We start from the raw sequence: 23,794 nt of genomic DNA on the forward strand, positions 1-23,794 counted from the left end.
CGCTTTCCCTACTGCGCTCTCCGAAGGTGGGTTTAACTTACAGCGCTCTACGTCTGCAAGTGTAGCCATGCTCTTAGGATCACTTGTCACACTTGGCATTTTATCCATTCTCAAACCAAACTTTTAAAGGCTTTTTGTTTTGGTTTGGGTTTTTTTGTTTGCTTGTTTTATTAAATGTACATGCATGTACGCCATATGACCTCTGTGGGGCCTAATTAAATAAGAGTAGGAGTTAAGATTGAGGATGGGGAAAAGCAGAGATCTCTCCCATTGCAAACAATAACTAGTTTAATAGAAATAATGTACTGGCTTTGTTTCCTTCCCTTAAGTGGACATTTCATGATCATTACATCACAGAGAAAGTTTCACCAGATGAACTCCCAGTTTCTGTCCTGCAAATCTGCAGAAAACCATGAAAGTATTAATACTACTTCTTTAAGCAAGCTAATCTGAAGGCACAAAAAATTAAACTTCACATTTAATTTTATAACTAAAAGACTAATACCAGTGAGAACATGCAAATGCTACAATAGTGGAAATAAGGGAGGTAAAATTAGTTTATAAAAAAAAATTCAGCCTGTGCATTACTGAATTATGAACCACAACATCTGAAAATTTCAGTGACTAAGCAAACATTGAGCAGTCAAACATAACAAGCACTATTCATGATCCTTAATTACTGAAATCTAACTGTCGCTGAACAACAATATGCCATGAAATACTTTTCCCCCTCACACCACCAAATTACATTTACTTTACCCCTAATTCCCTGCACATTCCAGCCCTAATTGTAGGTTAACTTTGGCATCATAGATATTCAAACTAATAGGCTGCGTGATAGAGACTGAAATTTTATATCTACAAAGTGGCATCATAAAATTGGTTAAATGAAACAAGTTAAGTGTCTTAGCTGAAGATGTAGTGGAAAGACAGTGCTTTGAATGACTTATTTCGGCCAGAGATCAAGGCAAACTCAAGGCTGTTCTTATGAGATTTCAGTCCAAAAACCTGGTGAATTCCGTGCCACATCCTCTGCACAAGAATGCAGTCCCCTTTCAGTTTTGGCTAAGGCCTGGACCCAAAACCAGAGAAGCTGCTTTGGACGCAGGAATCCAAATCTTAATCTTCTCCCCTCCCACCCTCAAAATTCAAAGGATCTTGGATTCAAGGTTCTGGTTTTGGCTCCTCCCTGGTCCTACCCTCCAGATCGCTGCGGACACTTGACTGATTTTCTTTGAGTCAGTAAAAGCTAAGATGGCAGCTTCTGGAATAAGAGCCTTGTTTGTCAATCTGACCAGCTAATGGAGAATTACTTTAATTGGCTCTGCTGTGTCTAGTTCAGAATCTGTGTGGAGTCTTTGAACTAGAGCTGTTGGCAAAGAGGCTGAGCATTCTTGGCTTCATGCTCTGCCACCTGTTCAATCTTTATATACAGGAGCCAAGAAACCAGTCTTTTTTATTTATTCTCTGATTTAGCCTGGTCCTATTGGCATCCAGCGGGGGTGGGCGGGCGAAGCCCGCCCACTTCTAAAGGGCCTCCCCCAGCCTAAGGGGAGGACCCACAGGTCTGGGACACCAAATAATTACGGGGGACAACTAATGAAAAAAACAGGATCGGGAGTGAGGTCATAGGGCTAAACGAAGGGAACCCGATGGGGACACCGAGCAGAGAACCCCAGACAACGCCCACTGCTCCTCGAAGGCGTCAAGGGAGCCAGTGGACGCCGCCCAGAGGAACTCAGCCCGGATGCGTGAGCAGACGGAGGAACGGAAATAGGCCCTACAGTCGCAGGAAATCCCGTCGGCCAACCTCCTCTCCCTGGTGTTGTAGATGGCCAGTTTGGCCCGGGCCAAGAGGAGGTTGAGAAGGAGATCCCGCGACTTCGTGGGGCCACGGATGGGGAGCGTGTAGATAAAAAGGTGAGGGGAAAAGTGCAACCAAAAACGCAGGAAAATATTCAGGAGGAGCCGGAACAGGGGCTGCAACCTGGCGCACTCCAAATAAACGTGCGCCAAGGTCTCCTTCTCCCCACAGAAAGGGCAGGTGCTAGGGACAGATGTGAACCGCGCCAAGTACACGCCCGTGCTCACGGCTCCGTGAAGGAGCTGATTTAGCCTGGTCCTGGGCTGGTGCAGATCAGGCCTAGCCATCAGGCAGCCTCCCTCACGTTCTCCATACACATCCTGTACCAAGTTGATCCTGGCAGAGCAAAGAAACAGGACTTTGTTTGCAACATGAGTTCTCTCAACTATTTGGGGAAGGGACTCTCTCTTTATCATCTTTGTACAGAGCTTAGCACAAAAGAATTCTGATGCATGACTGGAGATTCTAGGCAGGAAGGGCTGGAGGGGAGGGGCTCGCACGGGGGGCCTCAGGCTGGTCCCATGTGGTGTTCCATTTTCTCTTTAAGGAAAACATGGTCACCTTACAGTTACAAGAAGCAATATCTTGTTGGATTAGTTTATTACATTATAGAAAAAAATTCCTTTTTGATAAGATTCTAAAAACCTACAGACTGGCAAGTGACAAATATAAGAGTATTAGGAAAGTAGTGGTGTAGCAGTCCACACTGTTCTTGCAGAAATTCTAGGATATTATTTAAATTTATTTCTGTGCATGCTATTAGTGAGGTATATGTCTGTGTTGGCTGAAATAAAAAACCATTTCTTTAATGAATATCTAAGTCTATTAAAGATTACGGAGGGGGTGTAAATTTTTTTACTTAAGCCTCCGTGTTAATTATTGAATTCCCACACTCTTTATGTAGTCACCATGGAACCCTTTCAGAGTCTGTAACAAACCCATCTCTGCACCACCAAAGCCACACTCCTCTTCAGGCCTGTGTGCAAAGGCATTTGTGCTCCACCGCCATCCATCTCACAGGGATTTCATTGCCAGGCTAGCAAGCTGTGTATCTGCTGTTGTGCTCAGTGGATGTGGCACTAACGCTCCTCACTCAAAAACTTAGATCTGGTCACAAGTCATTTACCAGCATCCCCCATACCAGGAGAATCTTTCCCTCTTACCCATCTTTCCTTGTGCCTCCTGCCTACAAGTTATCTTTTAATATGAAGGCTGGTATTTTTATAAAGCGAATTGCTGTTCAATAACTTAACCTTGGTGGAGAGGAACGTGAGTGGGTTACTGAGTTGAATAGCAATGAACGCACAATCCCAGTCTTGCAATGGTCAGATGTTTATGTACAAGAGTAAGATCATTGATGTCAACAGATTATTCACATGTGCTACGGGAAGCACTGGCTTAAGTGTCTGTAAGACTAGGGACAAAGATTAGAAGAAATATTCTCTTAAACCAGCTGAAGAAAATCATGGGTGAGAATGGAAACTTGATACTAAATCAGAGTAGATTCCCCCTCTGCGAAAGATGTGACTAAGAAAACGAAAGGGTACGTTAGTCAATGATTCCTTGCAATTTTCCAGTGTGCAGGTCATTCAGTGGCAGATGAGACCCACTATTTCTGTAATTTATATAAAAATACGAGTTCAGAGTTAGAAGGGATCAGTTTTTAAAGCAAACACGCACACCTCATTTAGGCAAACTGACAGCCAACAGATGGCCACTTGAGGTTTTTATTTTAATACAGATTTTTAAATAGCTTAATGCATCTCAGGCCAAACGTTATCAGCATTATTGTGAAATCTTCCATTCCATGCCCCCTTTCTGTGCTCTGATTGTGGCCAGAGTTGATTTTTCTTTATAGGTGGGATGCATGGACCGCTGCTTAGTATGGTTTTGTAGTTTATTTGTTCACAGAGCCGTGCGATGGAGAAGTCAGGGAACAGAAGACTAGGGGACTGGTCTTTGAAAAGGTTCAATGGATATTATTTCTGTTAAATTCTCTCAAGTCCTAGAAGAGAGACTGGAAAAAACACAACTCAGCTGCTGGATACATTAACAGGATTGTTTTCTCCTATCATTCTAATAGCCCTTCTTTTGAAAGGGAGACTAAGGCAATTCTATCTGCAGATAATGTTTGCTGAGTGTCTTGACCCAGGAAAGAGAGCAGTATTTACAGCTCACTATGGGACCATTTGAGGGACCCAACTGGAGGATGGAGGGACCCAACTGGCCAGAAACTATGAAGGGGGCAGATAAAAGGACTAAAAGCCTGCTCCAGCACTGAGTTACTCACTCCAGTTTAGGAACCCAGTCTAAATCAGAAGGCTCCTAAAGGCTGAAGCAGACAAATTCCAGTTTGGGAGTTTTGTATAACTCAGCATCATTTCAACCAAGGAGTGCCAGGATAGCTCAGAAATTCACTGTAACTTTGAAGTTTCATACTGCTTAGAAGCTTGGTTTGGCCTGGCAGTTTAGTCCAGTTCAGGAGCTTGCTACAAACCAGAGAGCCAGATTGTCTGAAGAAGGGAATTTAGAAAGGTGCATTTCTTTCCTGTGAATTTGATATTGGAATTTTCTAAGTCAAATTAACATGCTTCCCATGAGATCTTAGACTAAACATCTTTTATAAAAAATGGACTCTTCTGCTTTTCGCCCTCCCTTCACTGCATGTTTAAGTTTCTAACCTACAGCTCTCATGCTATGACTAACCATGAGTGCAACTTGCAAGGAATATTTTTAAAATCTTACCACATCCATGAAAGATGGTGCATGGAGTTATTGTGCATGTTACACACTGGAAGGGGACAGGGAGGAAGACAGTGTTTATATATCAAAAGGGACATAAAGGAGGCAGAACACAGAATGAAGATCCAAGACCACTACCAGGCTACAAATGTGCAGTCCAGCTAGCTCTTGCCAGCTCATTTTACTCCTCCCCACACACTCTAGTTTGTATCATACCTGGTATTATGTGGAGAAAATGATCACACCTATAAAAGCAAAAGGAGTGGTGGTTGGTATGTTTAATGCAAATTTATACATATAATCTTAATTTCCCAAAAGAAATATGGAAAAAACATTAATGTAATTGTGTAGAGTTGCTTTGTTTGCCAGAAAGATACATGCTCTTGTCCTCCATTAGAAGTCAAGGGCAGTGTAGGACTTTTATAGCAACTGATTGAGAGAAAAGCAAGTCTGTTTACTGATGCAACACTTGCTTTGTCTGCAATGCAATTTCCAAGACAAAAAGCAGCATTGTTATGAAATGGAAGAAAAGCATGTTCAAATTCATGCAGAATGGCAATTTTTCTTAATTCAGTAATGAAGAGCAAAAACAATGTAAACAAACATTTGGAATCAACATACTTTTACAAGATCTAGACATTACCAAATATTTCAACAAAGAATAAACCAGCATAGTTCTGCAGCACAATATAGTATGTCAACTCTGACTTTCACGTTTTTCTCCTACACCATTCTATTTTAATAGACAAAATTGATTCAGCTTAGCAGACCCAGTTCAGCTGTATTAACTCCATGAAGTGCAGAGGTTAACTCCAAATGCTGCTCTGATTGAAAGATTTAAACAAATTGGAAAAGCCTTGCTAAAAGTTGCTTCATATGTCAAAATATCCTAATTATAAGCCCCAAAGCATACGCCAGAAGAGCAAGGAATACATCCATTTCAAGGACACACTATAGCAACACTCATTTCACATTTTTTATGGAAAGAAAGCTTTAGTTCTCTGCATTTCTGAAGTGGCAAACTGGCATTTGTTCCTTTTATTAAAGCTCTGTTTCATAAAGTGCAAGTAAGCTGTTGCTTTTGGCTAAAGCAAAAAATGCCTCCAACTGTCCTAGTATCATTACTACATGATGAATTCTAATGTATTTGAGATGCACAAAAACTGGTGATCAGCAGCCAGTGACAGAAACTGCTTACACTGAGGAATCACATCATGTCAAGGCCATCAGTATAGGAAGAGGTAATGAAAGGTCAAAATAACAAAAAAAAAAATCATTGTTTTTTGATGTATCTGTATACTATGTGTATTTGTAGTACAACAGATTAAAGTTTACTTGTTGTATGTTCCTAGTAAAATCCATGAAGGTTAAAATTATTCAGAGTAAAGAAAGAACTAGTTCTAACCAATTGGTTTCCAGAACAGTTTGAACTAAAGCTGTTTTTCAGAATTCAGAGTATAGGATTAAAGACAAGTTAGCAGAAATGGTGTTAACTGTACATCTATTAATTGATTTAAGGCATTGCAAGAAGAATATAGTTTAACAGAGGGATGCCCCATTTCATTTTGGCATCTTATTTAACCATTTTCTTATAGTAAAATGCTCAGAGTTAAACCTATTAAGGAATTAGTTTATTTTGCTCAAAAGAAAAGTAAAAGTAAACTAACTCTGGCAGCCTGATTTTTTTTTTGACATCACAAGAGACTAAGGATCAAACACCTTTAAGAATGTATAATTTTCTATTTAAAAAACAAATTTGGACATGGATCAAACTAAGTTTACAAAAAGTAGACAAAAATACGTTATCTGAGTCCATTTCTCTCTTATCCATCTTTCCTGAGTTCCTGAATAAGTATTTTGTATCCCTCTATAGCACAAACAGCTGAAGAACAGATGGCATTAGGACTTTAGTTACTCTCTCCTTGGTAGCTTAATCCCTAACATGTGTCTCCTCACAACAATGGCTGTCAAAGGAGTCTTCCATTATTCCTATGAATAACCAGGATGCAAGAGGTACATTACGGTGTGCAGTTCAGCACACAATCATTTACTGTAAGTCATGTCACCATGTATACACCATTTGTATTTTAAATCTGAACATATATACACACAGACTATTTTTACATGGCAAGCAGAGTTTATGAGGGCACAATTCCATTGACTTCAGAGTTCTGCTTATTTGAAGCAAGTCAAATGACTGCTAGAGACCTAAACAGCCATTTAAAAAAAAAAATAGTCTGTAGTCCAAGTTCTTGATGAGTCAGACTTCAAAACATAGACCAGTCCCTGGGGAGGCTTGTTAGTGGCTGTTCTTCTACAAAAGACACCAGAGCAGGAAGCAACAAAGTTCCCATGGCTTACGAGTAGAAGCAACAAGCCGCCTTAGGCTCCTGGAGAATGGTATGGGAGTTTCCCCTCCAACCCCCTGAGCACTTCTGTGATGCTTCCTGGGGGGTACCCAGGATAGCAAAGCACTATGTTACCATCTGCCCTTAGTGTGAGGAAGCCTTGTCTGTGCCTACCTAGGGTCAGGTCTCCAGTGCTACTGGCCATAGGCAACACAAGCTCTAGGCCTCACCAGGCCCCGCTCTCTCTACAAGTTAGCAACAGGCACATTCCAGTCCTCGAACCCTCCGAGTGTCTTCTCCCTGGAGGGTCCAGCCCCTGTTCACTGAGCACTGGCAGTGCTCACAGATCTGCTGCTCCCAAAGAAGCAATATACTCCAGCTTACCAGTTCCACCTCAAATCACCACTCTGCTTGACAGTGACAGCAAGCACAAGTATTGGAAACAAACGGTTACAAATAAAAGTAAAATTATAACACATTCTAGAATCTATGCTTACTTAAACTAGTTGCTTTCCTGTCTTACAGAGCAATGCTCACCAAAAGTCCTTCCAGCCAGACTTGTCTGTGATCTTCCATTCGTCAGACAAGTCATGCCTCCCATGAGAAAAATCTTGTGTCTGTTTGCACTCTCTGATACATCGAACTAATTCTTTGATCTTAGTTATAAGCATAACACCCCCCTACTAGTTGTTTTTTCTTGTCTATTCCTTTCTTGTAGATTTTGCAATCTCCTAATCAGCATCTGGCTCAGTATACAAATATGCTGAGTGTGAGAGACATTGCACAACACACACAAATAAGAGAGAGAGAGAAGCCTCTCCTGCCTGCTGTCCGAAAGGAGACTGTCCTAGGTGTGTCATCACCTGGTGACCTACCTCACTTTGAAGACCATAATTTCCAGTATAGAGACACAACTCCTTAATCTTATCCGTACATGCTTTTGCAGTGATTATGACCACTACTTGGCAATTGGCTCTCAATAGAGACCTCACATGCCACCCTTTAGTGAATGTGATTATGCATATCTCTGACCCAGGGGATCCCTGTAAAACCCCATGCAGCCCTTCTGCCAGTTGGCACCAAGAGGTCGCTGGGTCACAGCTACTGAAGGGTCATGAGGCTTGGACTTCTTCCATGATGCAAACTAAAAAAGGTTCACAGGAAGTGGGGAAGGAAGACCCCATGATCCCTTCCAAGCTTTATGCTTTTGCCAATTTTCTCTCTCTATGCACATCCTGAGGTCTGCAGGAAGAAATGATCTGCAAGAGCACAACCCAGTACCATCAGCAGGCCTTCCCCCACTTCCTGTGGGTTTACAGATCTGTAGGAGGAGAAAATTCCCTCAAGACCCTGAAAGGCTCAGATGCCCCTTTCCTGAGACTCAGCACCCCAGAACTCTCACAAGCCTTAAAGTCTGTTAGTCGCCATTAACCTATTTTGGTTCAGAGACCTGACTAGACTGAAAGTGGTACACAGGCCTGCAGGGAGTCAGATTCCTACGACTAGAAGACTGGGCCCCACCCCCTACTTCCAAAAATCCTAATGTTTCATGGGACTGTCTGCTTCTCCTCCCAAGAGTTACATGAGAGTTTGACTTTGAGAGGCCCCAGGAGAGCTTCACAGTGCTCACCTGGGGGTGCAGGGAAGGACACTGCTATCTACGATACTCATATGGCTCCCCATTAGGGTAGTATCTAAGTTCCTCACAATCTTTAATATATTTATCCTAAAGAACACCCCTGTAAGGTTGGGAAGTGCTATTATCCCCATTTCAGAGAGGGAGACTGAGGCACATGAACTAAGCATCATGACCAAGGTCATAGAGGAAGGCTATGGTAGAGCTGAGACTTGAAACTAAGCCTCAAGCTAGTGCCTTAAACATTGGCCTCATCCTTCAAGATGAGGCCAGACGAGCCTTTTATGGTTTGCAGGAGTGGACACTGAAGAATCTATACTCCTTGGTAACCCCAAAGTAGGCTTAAGGACAATGTGGATACAAATTTTTAAAATCAGATTTTTTTTAAAATAAACCTTTTAAATACTAAATTTGAATGGACAACCTAGGTTAAGGCCCATATTTATTATAAAATAATTTACATTAAATAAAAAAATTATATTAAGTAGTACATACCTGCTGCCAAATTTTGAAGAAAGTCAAACCACTGAACTGGGGGAAGTCATTGGCTAATGAACTGGAATCAGAGCTTACTGAAATACTAAACTAGCTTTTGACAGCAGTAGCCTCTTCTGCAGGTGCAGAGAGAATATGCATTCCAGTCTATTCAACTAGTGCCAGGTCAAAGACTAGTTCATTCTAAGCTAAGAAACCAAGTGGGATTTGAAAAAGCAGGAAATTTTATTTTTCTCTTCCAACATACTAATAAAATATAGGTGCAAGGGGATGAGACCTACTAGTTCTAAAGCCTTGAAAGACATGATCACAAATAATCAGTTCAATTAACTACCAATACTACTTCCATTGCTTAATATATGTTTTAAAAAATGTGCTGGATACATAATTTTTTTTAAAAATGCAGTGTTTTGTGCTTTATTAGTTGAATTTCCATCCAAATAAGGCTTGACACAAATCACAGGTAAAAAATTAATATAGTGAATAAAAAAAATGCATCATTCACAATTTTCTACCATAACAAAACCAAAAAATTAAGAGCCTGAATGAAATGTAAAAATGTAGATATATAGTGCATAATCCTGGCTAGCAAAAAGCAGCATCATTTTAGTGCAAGGCTATATTTAATTATAAATCAACACAATTTAATGGTTACCAATCACTGAGAATCAACCTCTTTCAGAAAATAAAGTACATATGCAAAACACAATAAAAATGATTATTTTTAGAACCAAGGTTTCTTACTTGCTCTGTTAAATCAGGACTTAAATTGCTCAAGGAGCAACAGGTTCATTACACCCCATAACTCAGTCTCAGAGGTGGGTAGCAGCAGCAAGAGATGGACAGGATGTTCTACCTCTAACTCTGGAGGCCTCCAACCCATGTTGCAGCCACGTTTTGTCCAGACTTTAGTAGAGGCCCCCAGACATTAGGAGGTAGATAGGATGGAAGTCACACTCACACCTGTTTAACTCTAGTATTCTTACAGAGCTGTATGCACTCCAAGCAGTGATGGGTCTACAACTCTAGCTTCACTTTTACCTCCAAACTTAGTACCTTGCTTTCCATTTAATAACTAACTCCGCATTCCTGGATGGACGCTTCAGTATTCTCCACACACCAACTGACTGAACTACTCAAATTTCAGAGCACTGAAGCTGTCTCCTTCAGCAGGGCTGCCCAGCATCACATCCCGCCTGACAGTCAAGCATTTGGCAGCTATGTCTATACTCCCACAGCTCAGCTCAGCTGTCACCCATCTGCATTTCCCTGCAGTTCTGCTTTTTTGGATGCTAGAAGCTACTGGCACCTACTGAGCAGGCAACCAGGCACCCTGCTCCCACTGGTGCCAGGAAAGAGTAGTCCAGAGATGCCAATGGCAGCTGGAGAGAAAGGGGGGTGGTGCCTGGAGAAGATGGCGACACCCTCTGCCCCACTCCCAATACTAGTGCCAAGTTGCCACCCACTGATCCCTGTGAAGGCAGCTACACCAGGCTTTCCCCAAGCCACAACCCCTGAATGAACAGTCAACTACAGCCCAGGAGCTCTACCATTCCCTCCAGTAGCATCCAGGACCCTCTATTCCCACCAGATCATCCAGGAGTCCCGGCATTTACTGCCCCCCCGCCCCCCACCCAAATGCAGCAGCTTCACCTAGTCTCAGAGCTCCCTAACCTCCAGTTGTTCCAGGAGCTACTCATCCAGTTACACCCCAGACTGACCCTCTCACCCCCTTTAAATAGCTATCTAATCCCAAGCTACCAAGTTTCGTTCTCATGTCCCATCCTCACCGCTGCTCGAGGAAAGCTTATGTCAATATGCTGTAAGGTCATATGCAGATTTGCAAATATGCAAATTAGCATATTAAATTTGCATAAAAGTTTACATGGAGTAGAACAAGCCTCGCAGCTATGCTTTAGACTTAATGTTTCTCTACCAACTATGGACAAGACATGAGCAAATGGGGCAGAGTTCACTGCAAACAAATGGTAGTAATTTTCACCCATTTTCGTCTTATCCATATTTCACCAGACTAAATCTCAGATACATCCACAGTGTATGTTTTTACTAGACAAATATATAACTATATGTAGTTGTCATAAACAGATAGCTAAGGGTTAATGTTCTTTTACCTGTAAAGGGTTAACACAGGGAACCAAACACCTGACCAGAGGATCAATCAGGAAACAAGACTTTTTCAAATCTGGGTGGAGGGAAGTTTGGGTGTGAGTTCTTTGTCTTGTGTCTGTGCCCTCTCGGCTCTGAGAGTGATCTCTCTCTATCTCCAAGCTTTCTAATCTTCTGTTTCCAAGTTGTAAGTACAAGGATAGTAAGACAATAAGTTTATATTGTTTTTTTGTATTTACATGTGTGTAGTTGCTGGAATGTGTTAAATTGTATTCTTTTTGGATAAGGCTGTTTATTCATTTTTTTTCCTTTAAGCAATTGACCCTGTATATTTTCACCTTATACAGAGACTATTTTTAATGTATTTTTCTTTCTTTTTATAAAGCTTTCTTTTTAAGACCTGTTGGAGTTTTTCTTTAGTGGGGACTCCAGGGAATTGAGTCTGCAGCTCACCAGGGAATTGGTGGGAGGGAGAAGTCAGGGGGAAAATCTCTGTGTGTTAGATTTACTAGCCTGACTTTGCATACCCTCTGGGTGAAGGGTGTGGGGGGGGAGAGATTAGACCTCTCGGTACTTGTGTTTCCAGGACTGGAAGCAGGGAATCTTCTAGGGTCGTCCAGGGAGGGGAGCCTGGGAGGAAGTAACAAGGAAACAAGGGGAGGGGGTTACTTCCCTTTGTTGTAAGACTCAAGGCATCTGAGTCTGGGGGTCCCCCAGGGAAGGTTTTGGGGAGACCACAGTGAGCTAGGCCCTGTATAAACCCCCTGGCTGGTGGCAGCTTTACCAGGTCCAAGCTGGTAACTAAGCTTGGAGGTTTTCATGCTAACACCCATATTTTGGACGCTAAGGTCCAGATCTGGGAAAAAATGTTATGACAGTAGTGGTGTTGTAATCACATCAGTCCCCGGATATTAGAGAGACAAGGAAGGTGAGACACGAGATTTCAGAGCTACACAGAGCTCTTCCTCAGGTCTGGGAAAGGTACTCCGTGTCACAGCTCAGTACAAGGCTGAACAGATAGTTTAGCATAAAAGTAGCTAGTACATATTCTAAGAGACCATGCAAAGTGAAGTGGCCCGTTTATACCCTTGTGGTCGTAAGACAAAAAGGGGGGTTAGTGGGCTACACATTATTGTAATCAGCCATAAATCCAGGGTCTCTATTAAGCCCATGAATTTTAGTGTCTAGCAAAGTTATGAATTTAAGTTTCCAGCTCAATCACTCTCTCTCTATATCTAGCTGTTTAAAATATATAAAATTCTTTTTGCACTTGAAAAAAAACAAGTCAAATTTAATTAAATTCTAAGTAAGTATCTGAGATTTGGCTCAGCTCTACTTGCTATCGGTTTCATTTTAAATGCTTCTCAAATCCAGCAATGACAATCTAATTTATTGGTATTTTAGGGCCACACTTTACCTAGCTTCCTAATGACAGCTATGCCAGCATGTGAACACTTCTGCTGTACAGGTTTGAGTGTTGTTTTCATATTAAATAAAATTTAGACTTATTTCTTTCAGAAATGAAGTTTAATTAAATTAACTAACAATCAGAACTTAATAGAAATCACCATTTCAAGAGTTATCTTGAAGTTCAGATAAAGCTAGTCTGGTTGAAAGTCACTGTAATGTTACTGAGGAAGTCTGTATTAAGACTTAGAAACGCAAGATGCAGGTTACCCTACCTTCCACTAAGAACATTTTCTAAACTAGTTCTGCTAATTAAGACTATGACATCATTTTAATTGATAATAGTGTATTAGCCTATTAAGTATCTACAGCCTTTTCCCCGAGTCAATAAATGAAATAGTTGTCAGCCTTTATGAGCTGTACGAACAACAAGCTAATGCAACAATGAAAAACTATTCTATTCAGAATAGAGAGTTGCACTTCAACCATCTTTCAGATAATGTAACAGTTTGTTGAGTTATATCTGTGGCTGCTCGTTAACTGATGGTGTGTTTATGATATCTCCAATGATATACAAACAAGAATTACCTTGCAGCTATTAAAGTTGCCTATTCAGTGACCTCCTCCCCTGAATAGCGCTCCTCACAAACACAAGATTCCACCCACAGAATCACCTAGCAGGATCAAGGCCTTCGTTAGCATTTGGAAGACTAATTGGAACAGTGACATTTAGTTGCATATATTGAACTTTTTTCCTCTTACATTTTAATAATTCAAGAGTGGTCCCATTTAGCATCATGCTGAATATTTTCTACTGCTCAGCATTAAATGTAAACTCTAAGTCTTCCTTTCATTCAAAAGTAAGAAGCTGGTATTAATACATGATTGTTCTTGTAGGTGATTTGTTCCATTTAAGTAATTTTCAGTTTCCAACTTGTAAGATGAGCTTTAAAGACAAATATCACCCTTGGAAACAAAGATTAGCAAATGCACATGGATCCAGAGTTAATGCTTTGAATTAATATCTTAAACCTAATCTCATGTGTAACAGTAGACTATTGAAAAAACACATTAAAATCAGTTAGTCATCAGCTAACCTGGCACGAGCTTCTTAAGCAAAGAATATATCAGAGTACAAAATGTATAAACTGAAGAAAATCAACATTGTTGGTTCTCAAAATATTGCAACTTGTGCTTACAGTTCTTTAATTCAGACTAATACCCTAAAAGGAAAGTCATGGCAACATGAATCACCTGAGCTGTGTTTCTAATCAAGTCAATTATTTCAGTAAGGCGTGTATCAACCTTTAGAATATATCCAATGCAGTCCAAAACACATTGGTGGGCATTTGACTGGTCCAAAAAACAAAAACAAACAAAAAAAAACTGGCGAAATATTTTAGAGCACTAGTTTATTAGAACGCTGACATAAAAAGAATAAGACTTAATGCTCACAAATAGGCTTAGCCTTTGATAGAGTCTAATGCCTTATTACACAAAGCAGTGTACTTATCTGAACTATTTCAGATCAGAAAATGCAATAACACAATTAAACGAAAAAGAATTACTTTTTAGCATTTAAATGTAAGTTATTCCAGACTGAACAGCTACAGAAAAAAGAAAAATGAAATTAAAACATGCAGCAACTATCAAAGAAGGAAGTCATTTTTAAATGCACTTATGATAATTAGGCCAACTCTTCAAGCGGCTTAATGGCTGCGAATCTCTTCTCTGCGTTGGGAGTGCAGGTTTAATGATTGAACCCTCTTCTCCCATTCCCTTCTGAATTAATTTCTGTATATCTGTCTAGTCAGTTTAGATTGTAAACTCTTTGGGGCTGGTACATTCTTTTATCTTGTTTAACATGTGTTGTAAACAGCCATGTGCTTTGTATACTAGGCCAAACATACATACAATGTTTGGCTGGAATTTTCTAGAACAATCAAGATGTTCAACTTGCAATTAATTTACCTTTTCCCCCCACAAGTGGCATTAGCATGTAGTAAAGTGAATGATCACAACATTTAAGTGGGTTTGCTACAGATGACACCATGATGCAACCAAAATGGTAGGTTTTGACACCTACAGTAGGGCATTATTGCTGGAATATTTGGTAGTCAACTGACATCTGACCAGCTTGCCAAGCCTGTTAATGGACTTTTTGATATAGGTTACAGGAGATGTTCAAAATGTAATTAAGAAAGGGGAGTCAAAATGTAAGATTTTGGTCTTGGACAACCATTTTAAGTGGGAGGGGAGTGCTTTAATAATGTTCACTGTGATAAGGAGCCACTTCTCTGATCCTTTCATCTTTGAAAGAAGGACTAGCAAAAGATGTCCTCTTTCCCTACTCATTTTGCAACAGTGGCACAACTAACAAAAAAAGCTCTCAATAGAAATCTCAGTGACCAGAAATCAATAGGAACTGAAGAGCACTGGTGAGGACTACTCAGTGATGTAGTTCTGTACATGGCCTCCCCCAGAATTTTTCTACAGTCCCAAAAAGGGGCTTATATTTTCAAGCTCGTCGGCATGCATCTATCCAAAAAGAATGTTTAACCTGCATATTGGGAAACTAACATTCCTTGCTCATGAACTGAGATTATAGTTAGAAGGCACAGCATTTTGAAATATGGCTTTTCTGAATTCTCAGTATACAACTGCAATGTGCCACCATTTAACTAGAGGAGGGCAAAAAAAAACAACCCAAAACCTGAACCTTTTCAAACTTCAGCAAGCACACAAATACCATCGCCAATACTTAAGTTGCAGGCTAGATTCAACAAAGTAAAGAAGTCTATTTTCTAGTTAAGATTTGGCTAAAATCTTAATATCTTGCTCAGGCAAACTGAAACCCTAGTTTCAATTCAACTTTTAACCTGAACCTATCCAGGATTCCAATTCATAGACTCATAGACTCTAGGACTGGAAGGGACCTCGAGAGGTCATCGAGTGCAGTCCCCTGCCCTCATGGCAGGACCAAATACTGTCTAGACCATCCCTGATAGACATTTATCTAACCTACTCTTAAATATCTCCAGCGATAGAGATTCCACAACTTCCCTAGGCAATCTATTCCAGTGTTTAACTACCCTGACAGTTAGGAACTTTTTCCTAATGTCCAACCTAAATCTCCCTTGCTGCAGTTTAAGCCCATTGCTTCTTGTTCTACCATTGGAGGCCAAGGTGAACAAGTTTTCTCCCTCCTCCTGATGACACCCTTTTAGATACCTGAAAACTGATATCAGGTCCCCTCTCAGTCTTCTCTTTTCCAAACTAAATAAACCCAATTCCTTCAGCCTTCCTTCATAGGTCATGTTCTCAAGACCTTTAATCATTCTTGTTGCTCTTCTCTGGACCCTCTCCAATTTCTCCACATCTTTCTTGAAATGCGGTGCCCAGAACTGGACACAATACTCCAGTTGAGGCCTAACCAGCGCAGAGTAAAGCGGAAGAATGACTTCTCGTGTCTTGTTTACAACACACCTGTTAATGCATCCCAGAATCATGTTTGCTTTTTTTGCAACAGTATCACACTGTTCACTCATATTAAGCTTGTGGTCCACTATGACCCCTAGATCTCTTTCTGCCATACTCCTTCCTAGACAGTCTCTTCCCATTCTGTATGTGTGAAACTGATTGTTCCTTCCTAAGTGGAGCACTTTGCATTTATCTTTATTGAATTTCATCCTATTTACCTCAGACCATTTCTCCAATTTGTCCAGATCATTTTGAATTTTGACCCTGTCCTCCAGAGCAGTTGCAATCCCTCCCAGTTTGGTATCGTCCGCAAACTTAATAAGCATACTTTCTATGCCAACATCTAAATCGTTGATGAAGATATTGAACAGAACCGGTCCCAAAACAGACCCCTGCGGAATCCCACTTGTTATACCTTTCCAGCAGGATTGGGAGCCATTAACAACTACTCTCCGAGTACGGTTATCCAGCCAGTTATGCACCCACCTTATAGTAGCCCCATCTAAATTGTACTTTCCTAGCTTATCTATAAGAATATCATGCGAAACTGTATCAAATGCCTTACTAAAGTCTAGGTATATCACATCCACCGCTTCTTCCTTATCCACAAGGCTCGTTATCTTATCAAAGAACGCTATCAGATTAGTTTGACATGATTTGTTCTTTACAAATCCATGCTGGCTATTCCCTATCACCTTACCACCTTCCAAGTGTTTGCAGATGATTTCTTTGATTACCTGCTCCATTATCTTCCCTGGCACAGAAGTTAAACTAACTGGTCTGTAGTTTCCTGGGTTGTTTTTATTTCCCTTTTTATAGATGGGCACTCTATTTGCCCCCTTCCAGTCTTCTGGAATCTCCCCCGTCTCCCATGATTTCCCAAAGATAATAGCTAGAGGCTCAGATACCTCCTCTATTAACTCCTTGAGTATTCTAGGATGCATTTCATCAGGCCCTGGTGACTTGCAGGCATCTAACTTTTCTAAGTGATTTTTTACTTGCTCTTTCCTTATTTTCTCTTCTAAACCTACCCTCTTCCCGTAAGCATTCACTATACAAGACATTTCTTCAGACTTCTCAGTGAAGACCGAAACAAAGAAGTCATTAAGCATCTCTGCCATTTCCAAGTCTCCCGTTACTGTTACCCTCTCCTCATTGAGCAGTGGGCCTACCCTGTCCTTGGTCTTCCTCTTGCTTCTAATGTATTGATAAAAAGTCTTCTTGTTTCCCTTTATTCCCATAGCTAGTTTGAGTTCATTTTGTGCCTTTGCTTTTCTAATCTTGCCTCTGCATTCCTGTGTTATTTGCCTATATTCATCCTTCGTGATCTGACCTACATCTTGAGCCCATCTCTTCAATCATAGTTACACTATAAAATAAATATATAAATTATCTGGAGTTAAAGTTTAGTTGAAATCAACTTCTTGAAAAACATTTCCAGTGGTGTAGTACAGAGAGATCTCAAAAATGTCACGCTAAGCTTTCATCTAGATTAACAAACAAACCATGACTATACTGAAAAAAAAACAGCAAGGACAAAGCAGTGATGGCTGCTTGGAAACTCAATCTATGAGAAGACAAATTGAAATATATTAGGGGTACATGCTTGTGGGTCAGACTTAGAAAAAAAATCAAGTTAAACATTAAGAGTATCATTTACTGCATCACTTTGCCAAAGTAGAACTTTTCTCTTTCCCACTTTATCTTCATTGGAAGCTAATCAAGGTACATATAGCAGAGGTGTTCCATTGGCTCTCATTCTCTAAGCTTCATGTATAATTGTGATATGATCATACCTTTAAAAACCTCCCTGTATTTATGATTTTGACTGTATGTATTGTAACCAAGATTGAAGGAGAACGACTGATCAGCATGGAAATGTAGGTATCTCACTGGAAAAAAAAGAGACAAGTACAAGTGTGCACTTCCCCTAAAAGAAATCTACAGATGTAACACTCAAATTCAGCAGTGTAAAAATTGCTTTCTATGGTATGAAAATATCAAGATAGACATTTTATGTTTTCAACTGTAGCGTAATGATGGTTTTGTACAAGTCCTTTGCCACTTGCAACTGACCATGTTTCAATAGAGAAGTAAAAACAGAACCAAGTATAATTGACAAGGTACATGTAGAAATGTTCAAAATATTATAAGTAAGCATGATTACTTAGAAATGTCAGCCTTAGACATAAACTGCATGTAACTCAGGATTATAAAATTAATACATAACTCCATCAATGTATAACGCTAGCTATTTGTTTCTCTTGCAAATAAAGGCCGAGAACATAGGCCTGACACTAAAAAAATATATCTAACAAAACCCTGCAGTCACCACTCAGTTACACTTCATTAGTCCAAAACAAGTTTCAAAAGTAACTTGAAAAGCTGACATACCATCTCCTGGAAGCTGACCCTTCTCCAACATTACCATCAAATCTATACAACTAATTGACACTGATTTGTTAGAAGTGGCAGCTAGAAATACAGGAAAAGTTATAAGAATTCATCAGGGTATGTGTCTTGTCCAAAAATTAGACCTCTCAATTATGGAAAGAAGTCTGTGGAGAAGGGTGAAACAATGTTTAGTGGCTCCATCAGATCTGAAACGAGCAGTACCTCTGGTTTATAATGGAAGGCAAAGTAATGATTACAAATCGTTCTTCCATAAAAGACATTTTGAGCTACATGGGTAATCTGGTTTTTAACCCTCTTAACACCTTCTCCACAATGGAATACATTCAAGATGTCCTATCCAAATAAAATGAGGGGTAAAAACAGACTAGTGAGATTTCACAGTGTAGCTTACTGTACCCAATTGTAAAGATTCATGGAGGATTTAGACTACCAGAAGATTACAATTTGTAAAGTATCTATTTTCGGACATAAAGATCTTTCTAAGCAGCTATAGATAGTTAATCTATTAGATTTAAATATTACTCTAATAAAGCAGAGTTAAAGCAAAGCTGACAGTAAAATGAATTCCAAACTGCTGTGACTGTTCTGTTATGACAGAATTTGCACAACATGGGCCACAATAAGATTGTGGGATGATGTTGGCCTTTCATTATATCCAAACATTCACTTAAAGAGAATATCTAGAAAATATTTTTAAATGAACCTATAGCTATTAGAATAAAAAAAACCTTACACACGCTAATATTTTGCGCCCTCCAACCTAACCCAAACTGGAATGACAAAGCCGGCTTGGGATGATGCTCTCTCCTTTCCTCCCAGCAGCATACAGCTTGACAAAAATTCTCCAATTGTCAATTATGCAGCTTCTCCTCTGTTTCTGGTACAGTCTCCCACATGCTACTGGGACCTCTTCTATCTTGCCTTTTTTCCTACTTCTCTTGCTGCAATATACCACTATACTGGTAATCCAGCAATACAAGTAAAGCAAGTTGCTTTTATTTCACTGGCTCTTAACAGGAGAAATTCAGATGAAAAATTGAGATAGGTTCCCTACACTTTTAATTAAACAATACAGGGTTGCAATGGATTACAAGATACCATACAATAAAATCAACCAAAGTGGCAAGGCTGCATGTCCACTTGTCTGCCTACCACAGACGACAAAGTAGAGTTTACACTGATTTTCAGAATCAGGGCTTCCATTCTGTCCTTTACTAATTGTACTTAGACATTATTATAGCAGGAGGATTGATCCTGTATTCAGTGGGAGTTTTAGGTGCACAAGGAAGGCAGGATTAGTGCCACGGCTCAATTTGAGGTACAGATGTCAGTGCCCTAACAAAATCTATACAACACAACCTAGTTTAAGAGGTAGTCTAGAAAGAAGATCTTACTAAAAGAAAAAAACCCCTAAGGATCGAAAAAGTCACAACAGCTTAGGTCTCATGTCAATATATGTTAATAACCTAGGTGGAGTCAGGAAACAGATACCAAAACCTCATTAAAAAAACAAGGTACATCATGTTGCAATTTCTATAACCCACCTTGTCTGTGGTGCATATAAATTTGTATGAAAAATATAAAGAATTACAGGAATAGCTAAAAGCATGTAGTGTCCATGCCCAGAAACTGAAGAGTCTCAGTACATTAATACAACTAATCAAAGGACTATGTCACCCTACAGGGCTCAAAGGCTTTAAAAAAAAGAGAGATACTAGAGGGAGGAAAAAAACTTCAGTTGCATTTATTCTAAGAGACATCTGAATCCACAATTTTTTGATTTTGCTGAAAGACTAATTCAGATATGGCCAAAAATATATAAACCATGTTTGATTAGAAAGTGCTTCCCAAGTTTCAATTCAATTCAGAGTTTGTGACAGCTTAATAACCCTTTCAAAATAGGAGGAGGTTTCAGCGGGAAGAGACCCTAGACCTCCAGCCCCCTGTGTTTAGATCTGTAAAGGAAGTAAATCTATTTTCTGCAATTGTATTTTAAGATCTTTTATGTATTTAAGTTACAGCTAGACTCTGGCTAAATTAAGTTACAGATGTCTCAAATGTCAGTTTGAATGACATATAACTACCCCCTGAAGCCTCTTCTGACAATCTCTGGGCAGTCAAGGGAAGAACTCCTGATCTTATCAGTCTTACCCTTAGCACATTACATTGCCAGAAATTTCAGTGATCAAGCCCAGTGCTCAGGGGATTAAGGCAGGAGCCTACATAAGGTGGCAGACTCTGAGCCAATGAAAACCTCATGCTATAGTCAGATGCAGGAGGATCAGCAATGGGGACTCTAAAAGCTGCATTTGCAGGTCTGTAGATGGCATAGGCTGTGTCCTTAGTTGCCAGGACGGCTCAGAGCAGGGAGGTGGCCAGGACTAGCCCAGCTTACCTGAAGTTCACACCAAGCGACCTCCACCCAGGTCTCCGTGTCCAGCCCCTTGTAGACGGTTTTGAAGGATCCCCTGCCCAGCTCGATGTCAAACTTCAGGAACCGGCCATCGGGGGAGGTGGAGACGGCTTTCATATCGGCCTCCTCCTCGGGCTCCTGCTTCTTGGACTTGCTCTGGTCTTTGTCCGACGGCTCTTTCCTCTCCGCATCTCTGCCCAGCTCCTTCTGCTCCTCGGCCGCGGCCGGCACCCCGGGGACGGCCCCCTTGGGCTCGGCCGCGGGCTCGGCAGCAGGGGGCTCAAGGTCGGCCTCCCCGTGCCGCTCCTTGGCCCTCTCCGCAATGATCCTCCTGGTTTTGGAGAGCAGGACGATCCTGCGCGGCTCGGCCTCGGAGAGCTCAAGAGGCGGCTCCTCCTGGTCCGAGTCCACCACGCTCCTCCGCAGGAACCGCAGGTGGCCGACTCTGGGCTCCCTGGCGCCGGGCCCGCGGGGAGGGAGGCCAGGGGCCGGGCCCCTCTCGGGCACCGCAGCGGTCTCCATGCCCGCCCCGCTCCTCCTGCTGAGCCCACCGACGGCCGCGCTCCCGTCCGCTGGCGGGGGCCGGGCAGCAGCTGGAGACGCGCCGCCTCCCCCCCGCGGAGGTGCCAAGCTGGCAGCGCACCCAGTTTCCATTAGCGCCGAGGTTCCGGCTCCTGCCGCCGCCGTCGCTGTCCCCGGAGCGGAGAAGTCACCATGGTCCGTCCGCGTGCGGGACCCCGGCCCGGTCACCTGCGGGGCAGAGCGCAGCGCACTGACGCACCCGCGGCCACCAGCTCCGGCTCTGGGGAAACCTGCTCACCCCACGCGCCCACCCGCCTTCTCCCGCTACCCCCTTCCACCCCCAGCCTGCAGCACAGCCCTCCCAGCCGGCTGGCCCCTTTCCCCAGCCACGCGGCCCCTCCTCCTCCTTGCCTAGGTCTCCACGCGCACTGCACCCCCACGCAGCTCCCCTCGCGCGCCCCCACCTCCTCCGCGGACTTGCCCCCTTTCCCTCCCCCGCCCGCGGTAGCTCACTCATCAGCGATGCTGCAGGCAGAGAGCGCCTCGCCGCAAAGCCATATTGGGACTCCACAGAGCTAGAGGGTGATGGGCTGGAGCAGAGACCAATACCGCCGAACCAACCCACGAGTCTCGCCAGCCCTGCCCACAGGGGCCGCGACTGCCGCAGCAGCCGGGGCGCGGGGGTTCGTGCCATTAATCCTGCGCCTTGGCGGGGGGGGGAGGGACATGCATGGCACAAGCACCGCATCTGCAGCGGCGGGAAGGGGGGGGCATTAACCAGGAGGCGGCGGCGGCTGCTGCTGCTGCCTGCAAGCTGTGTCCGCACGTTCCCGGCGTGCTGAATGCGCCAGCCGAGTGCAGGTGCCCCAGCTGCACAATGGAGCTGCTGCCTCACCTGCGGGGCGGGCCCAACCCCCTGTCGCTGCACAGCCGGCTACTCACCTGCCAACGGGGGGCCGCCCCTCCTCGCAGCCATGGAAAGGGACCGGGCGCGCCCGGCCGTAGGGCTCCGGCTCCAGTAGCCTCTTCGCAGCCTGGGCGCTGCAGCCCTCGTCTCCCTGCAGCCGCTGACTCGAGCCTCCACCTGCCAGGCGCACCCTGGAGCCGGCTCCCCCGATCCCCAATAACAATCCCGGGGAGGGGGGGAGTACAGAGCTGCCTCAGCAGCCTACGCCCCCTCCAGTCCTGAGCGGCTGCAACAGCAAACACTTCCCCTCTGCAGGCGGCCGCCGCCAGCCCAGCCGCCCGACGTTTTTGTCAATGGGCCTCGCTCTCAGCTGAGCAGCCCGAGCCCAGGGCCCCTCCACCAGCCAATGAGGAGGGGCGGGGGCGTGGGCGTGGATCGCCGGCTAGACCCGCCTCGGGGAACAATGGGCGGGCGGGCGCGCGTGCATCTGCCGGCCTTAGCCGGCTTCACCCCGGGCTCCTGGGGCGGCCGCGAGCAGCACGTGTCCAGCCGCCCGGAGAGAAGCGACGCCCAGGGAAGCTGCGGCCGTGCCGGGTGCCCTTATCTTGAGCGTGGGGGGAGCGGACGTCGGGCGTTCAGGGGCAGGGAGGATCAGTTTGGGCGTGTGGGGGTATAAAGGAATAAGTCGGAGGTAAGGGATGGAGGATTAACTTCGGGGGTGCCGGAGCAGGTGGGGTGCCCAAGGGGGCGGGGGAGCAGAAAGAAGCAGGCTAGAAGGAGCAGATGGAGAAGCCGATCAAAGCATATTCAAGGAAGCATCCTACTCGTAGAGGTAGTTGGGACTTGCTGCAGCGTGTGCACAGCATGATGCTCCCAACCACCCACTGGCCGCCTCTAGGCACAATGAATTTTTTCTCTCCTGGCTGAGCCTGTTAGATGTAAGTCTCAAACCACTTGCAGCTTCCCCCGCTCCTAAAAAACCCAACCAACCACCAGAGAATCAGCTCGTGAACTGCTACGCCCCGTATAAAATAATCAGCATAATGGAAATAAAAGAGGCTGTAGTGCAAGGGAGGGTAGAACAGATGAGCACTTTTATTACATTACACTGCAGTGTGTGTGGATGAGGGTAGAATTACAAACACCAGCAGCCTAGAGTGGTGGCTTCCCCCTCTTGCTGGAAGAATAGCGATTATTTTTATTTGGATGAGACCCCCAGTCACTAGACTAGGACTCCACAGTGGCAGGCCTGTATAAACACAAAGAAAGGGGCCCTATATCCAGAGCCAGCCTTTGGGTATGGGATGGCAAATCATGGCAACTGTTCCAAGCCCCATACTTCAGCATGTGTTGTGCAGGGGGCGCTAGGCCAGCTCAGGGGGAGTGGGGATAGAGGCGTCTAGGGGGCCAGGCCACCAAGGGGATGGGGTTAGGGGGC

At 43.2% G+C, this 23,794-nt stretch overlaps 1 protein-coding gene across 12 annotated transcripts in view; it reads right to left on the reverse strand.

Annotated features, from left to right (window-relative positions):
• WNK2 (WNK lysine deficient protein kinase 2) overlaps positions 1-22,895 on the reverse strand; it is a 189,560-nt gene extending 166,665 nt beyond the window's left edge. For 6 of the 12 annotated variants that reach the window (XM_030568136.1, XM_030568135.1, XM_030568134.1 and 3 more), the window contains exons 1-2: positions 22,392-22,894; positions 20,910-21,677 (exon numbers count right to left, since the gene is read on the reverse strand). In XM_030568136.1, the coding sequence (XP_030423996.1) occupies positions 20,910-21,581 (672 nt within the window). In that variant the 5' untranslated portion in view covers positions 21,582-21,677; positions 22,392-22,894. Of the gene's footprint in view, positions 1-20,909; positions 21,735-22,391 lie in introns of those variants that run through there. The other 6 variants (XM_030568138.1, XM_030568137.1, XM_030568139.1 and 3 more) reach the window with 3 other exon arrangements.
• Positions 22,896-23,794: the final 899 nt, after the last annotated feature.

This window comes from Gopherus evgoodei, chromosome 7, assembly GCF_007399415.2.
Source record: "Gopherus evgoodei ecotype Sinaloan lineage chromosome 7, rGopEvg1_v1.p, whole genome shotgun sequence".
Classification (NCBI taxonomy): domain Eukaryota; kingdom Metazoa; phylum Chordata; order Testudines; family Testudinidae; genus Gopherus; species Gopherus evgoodei.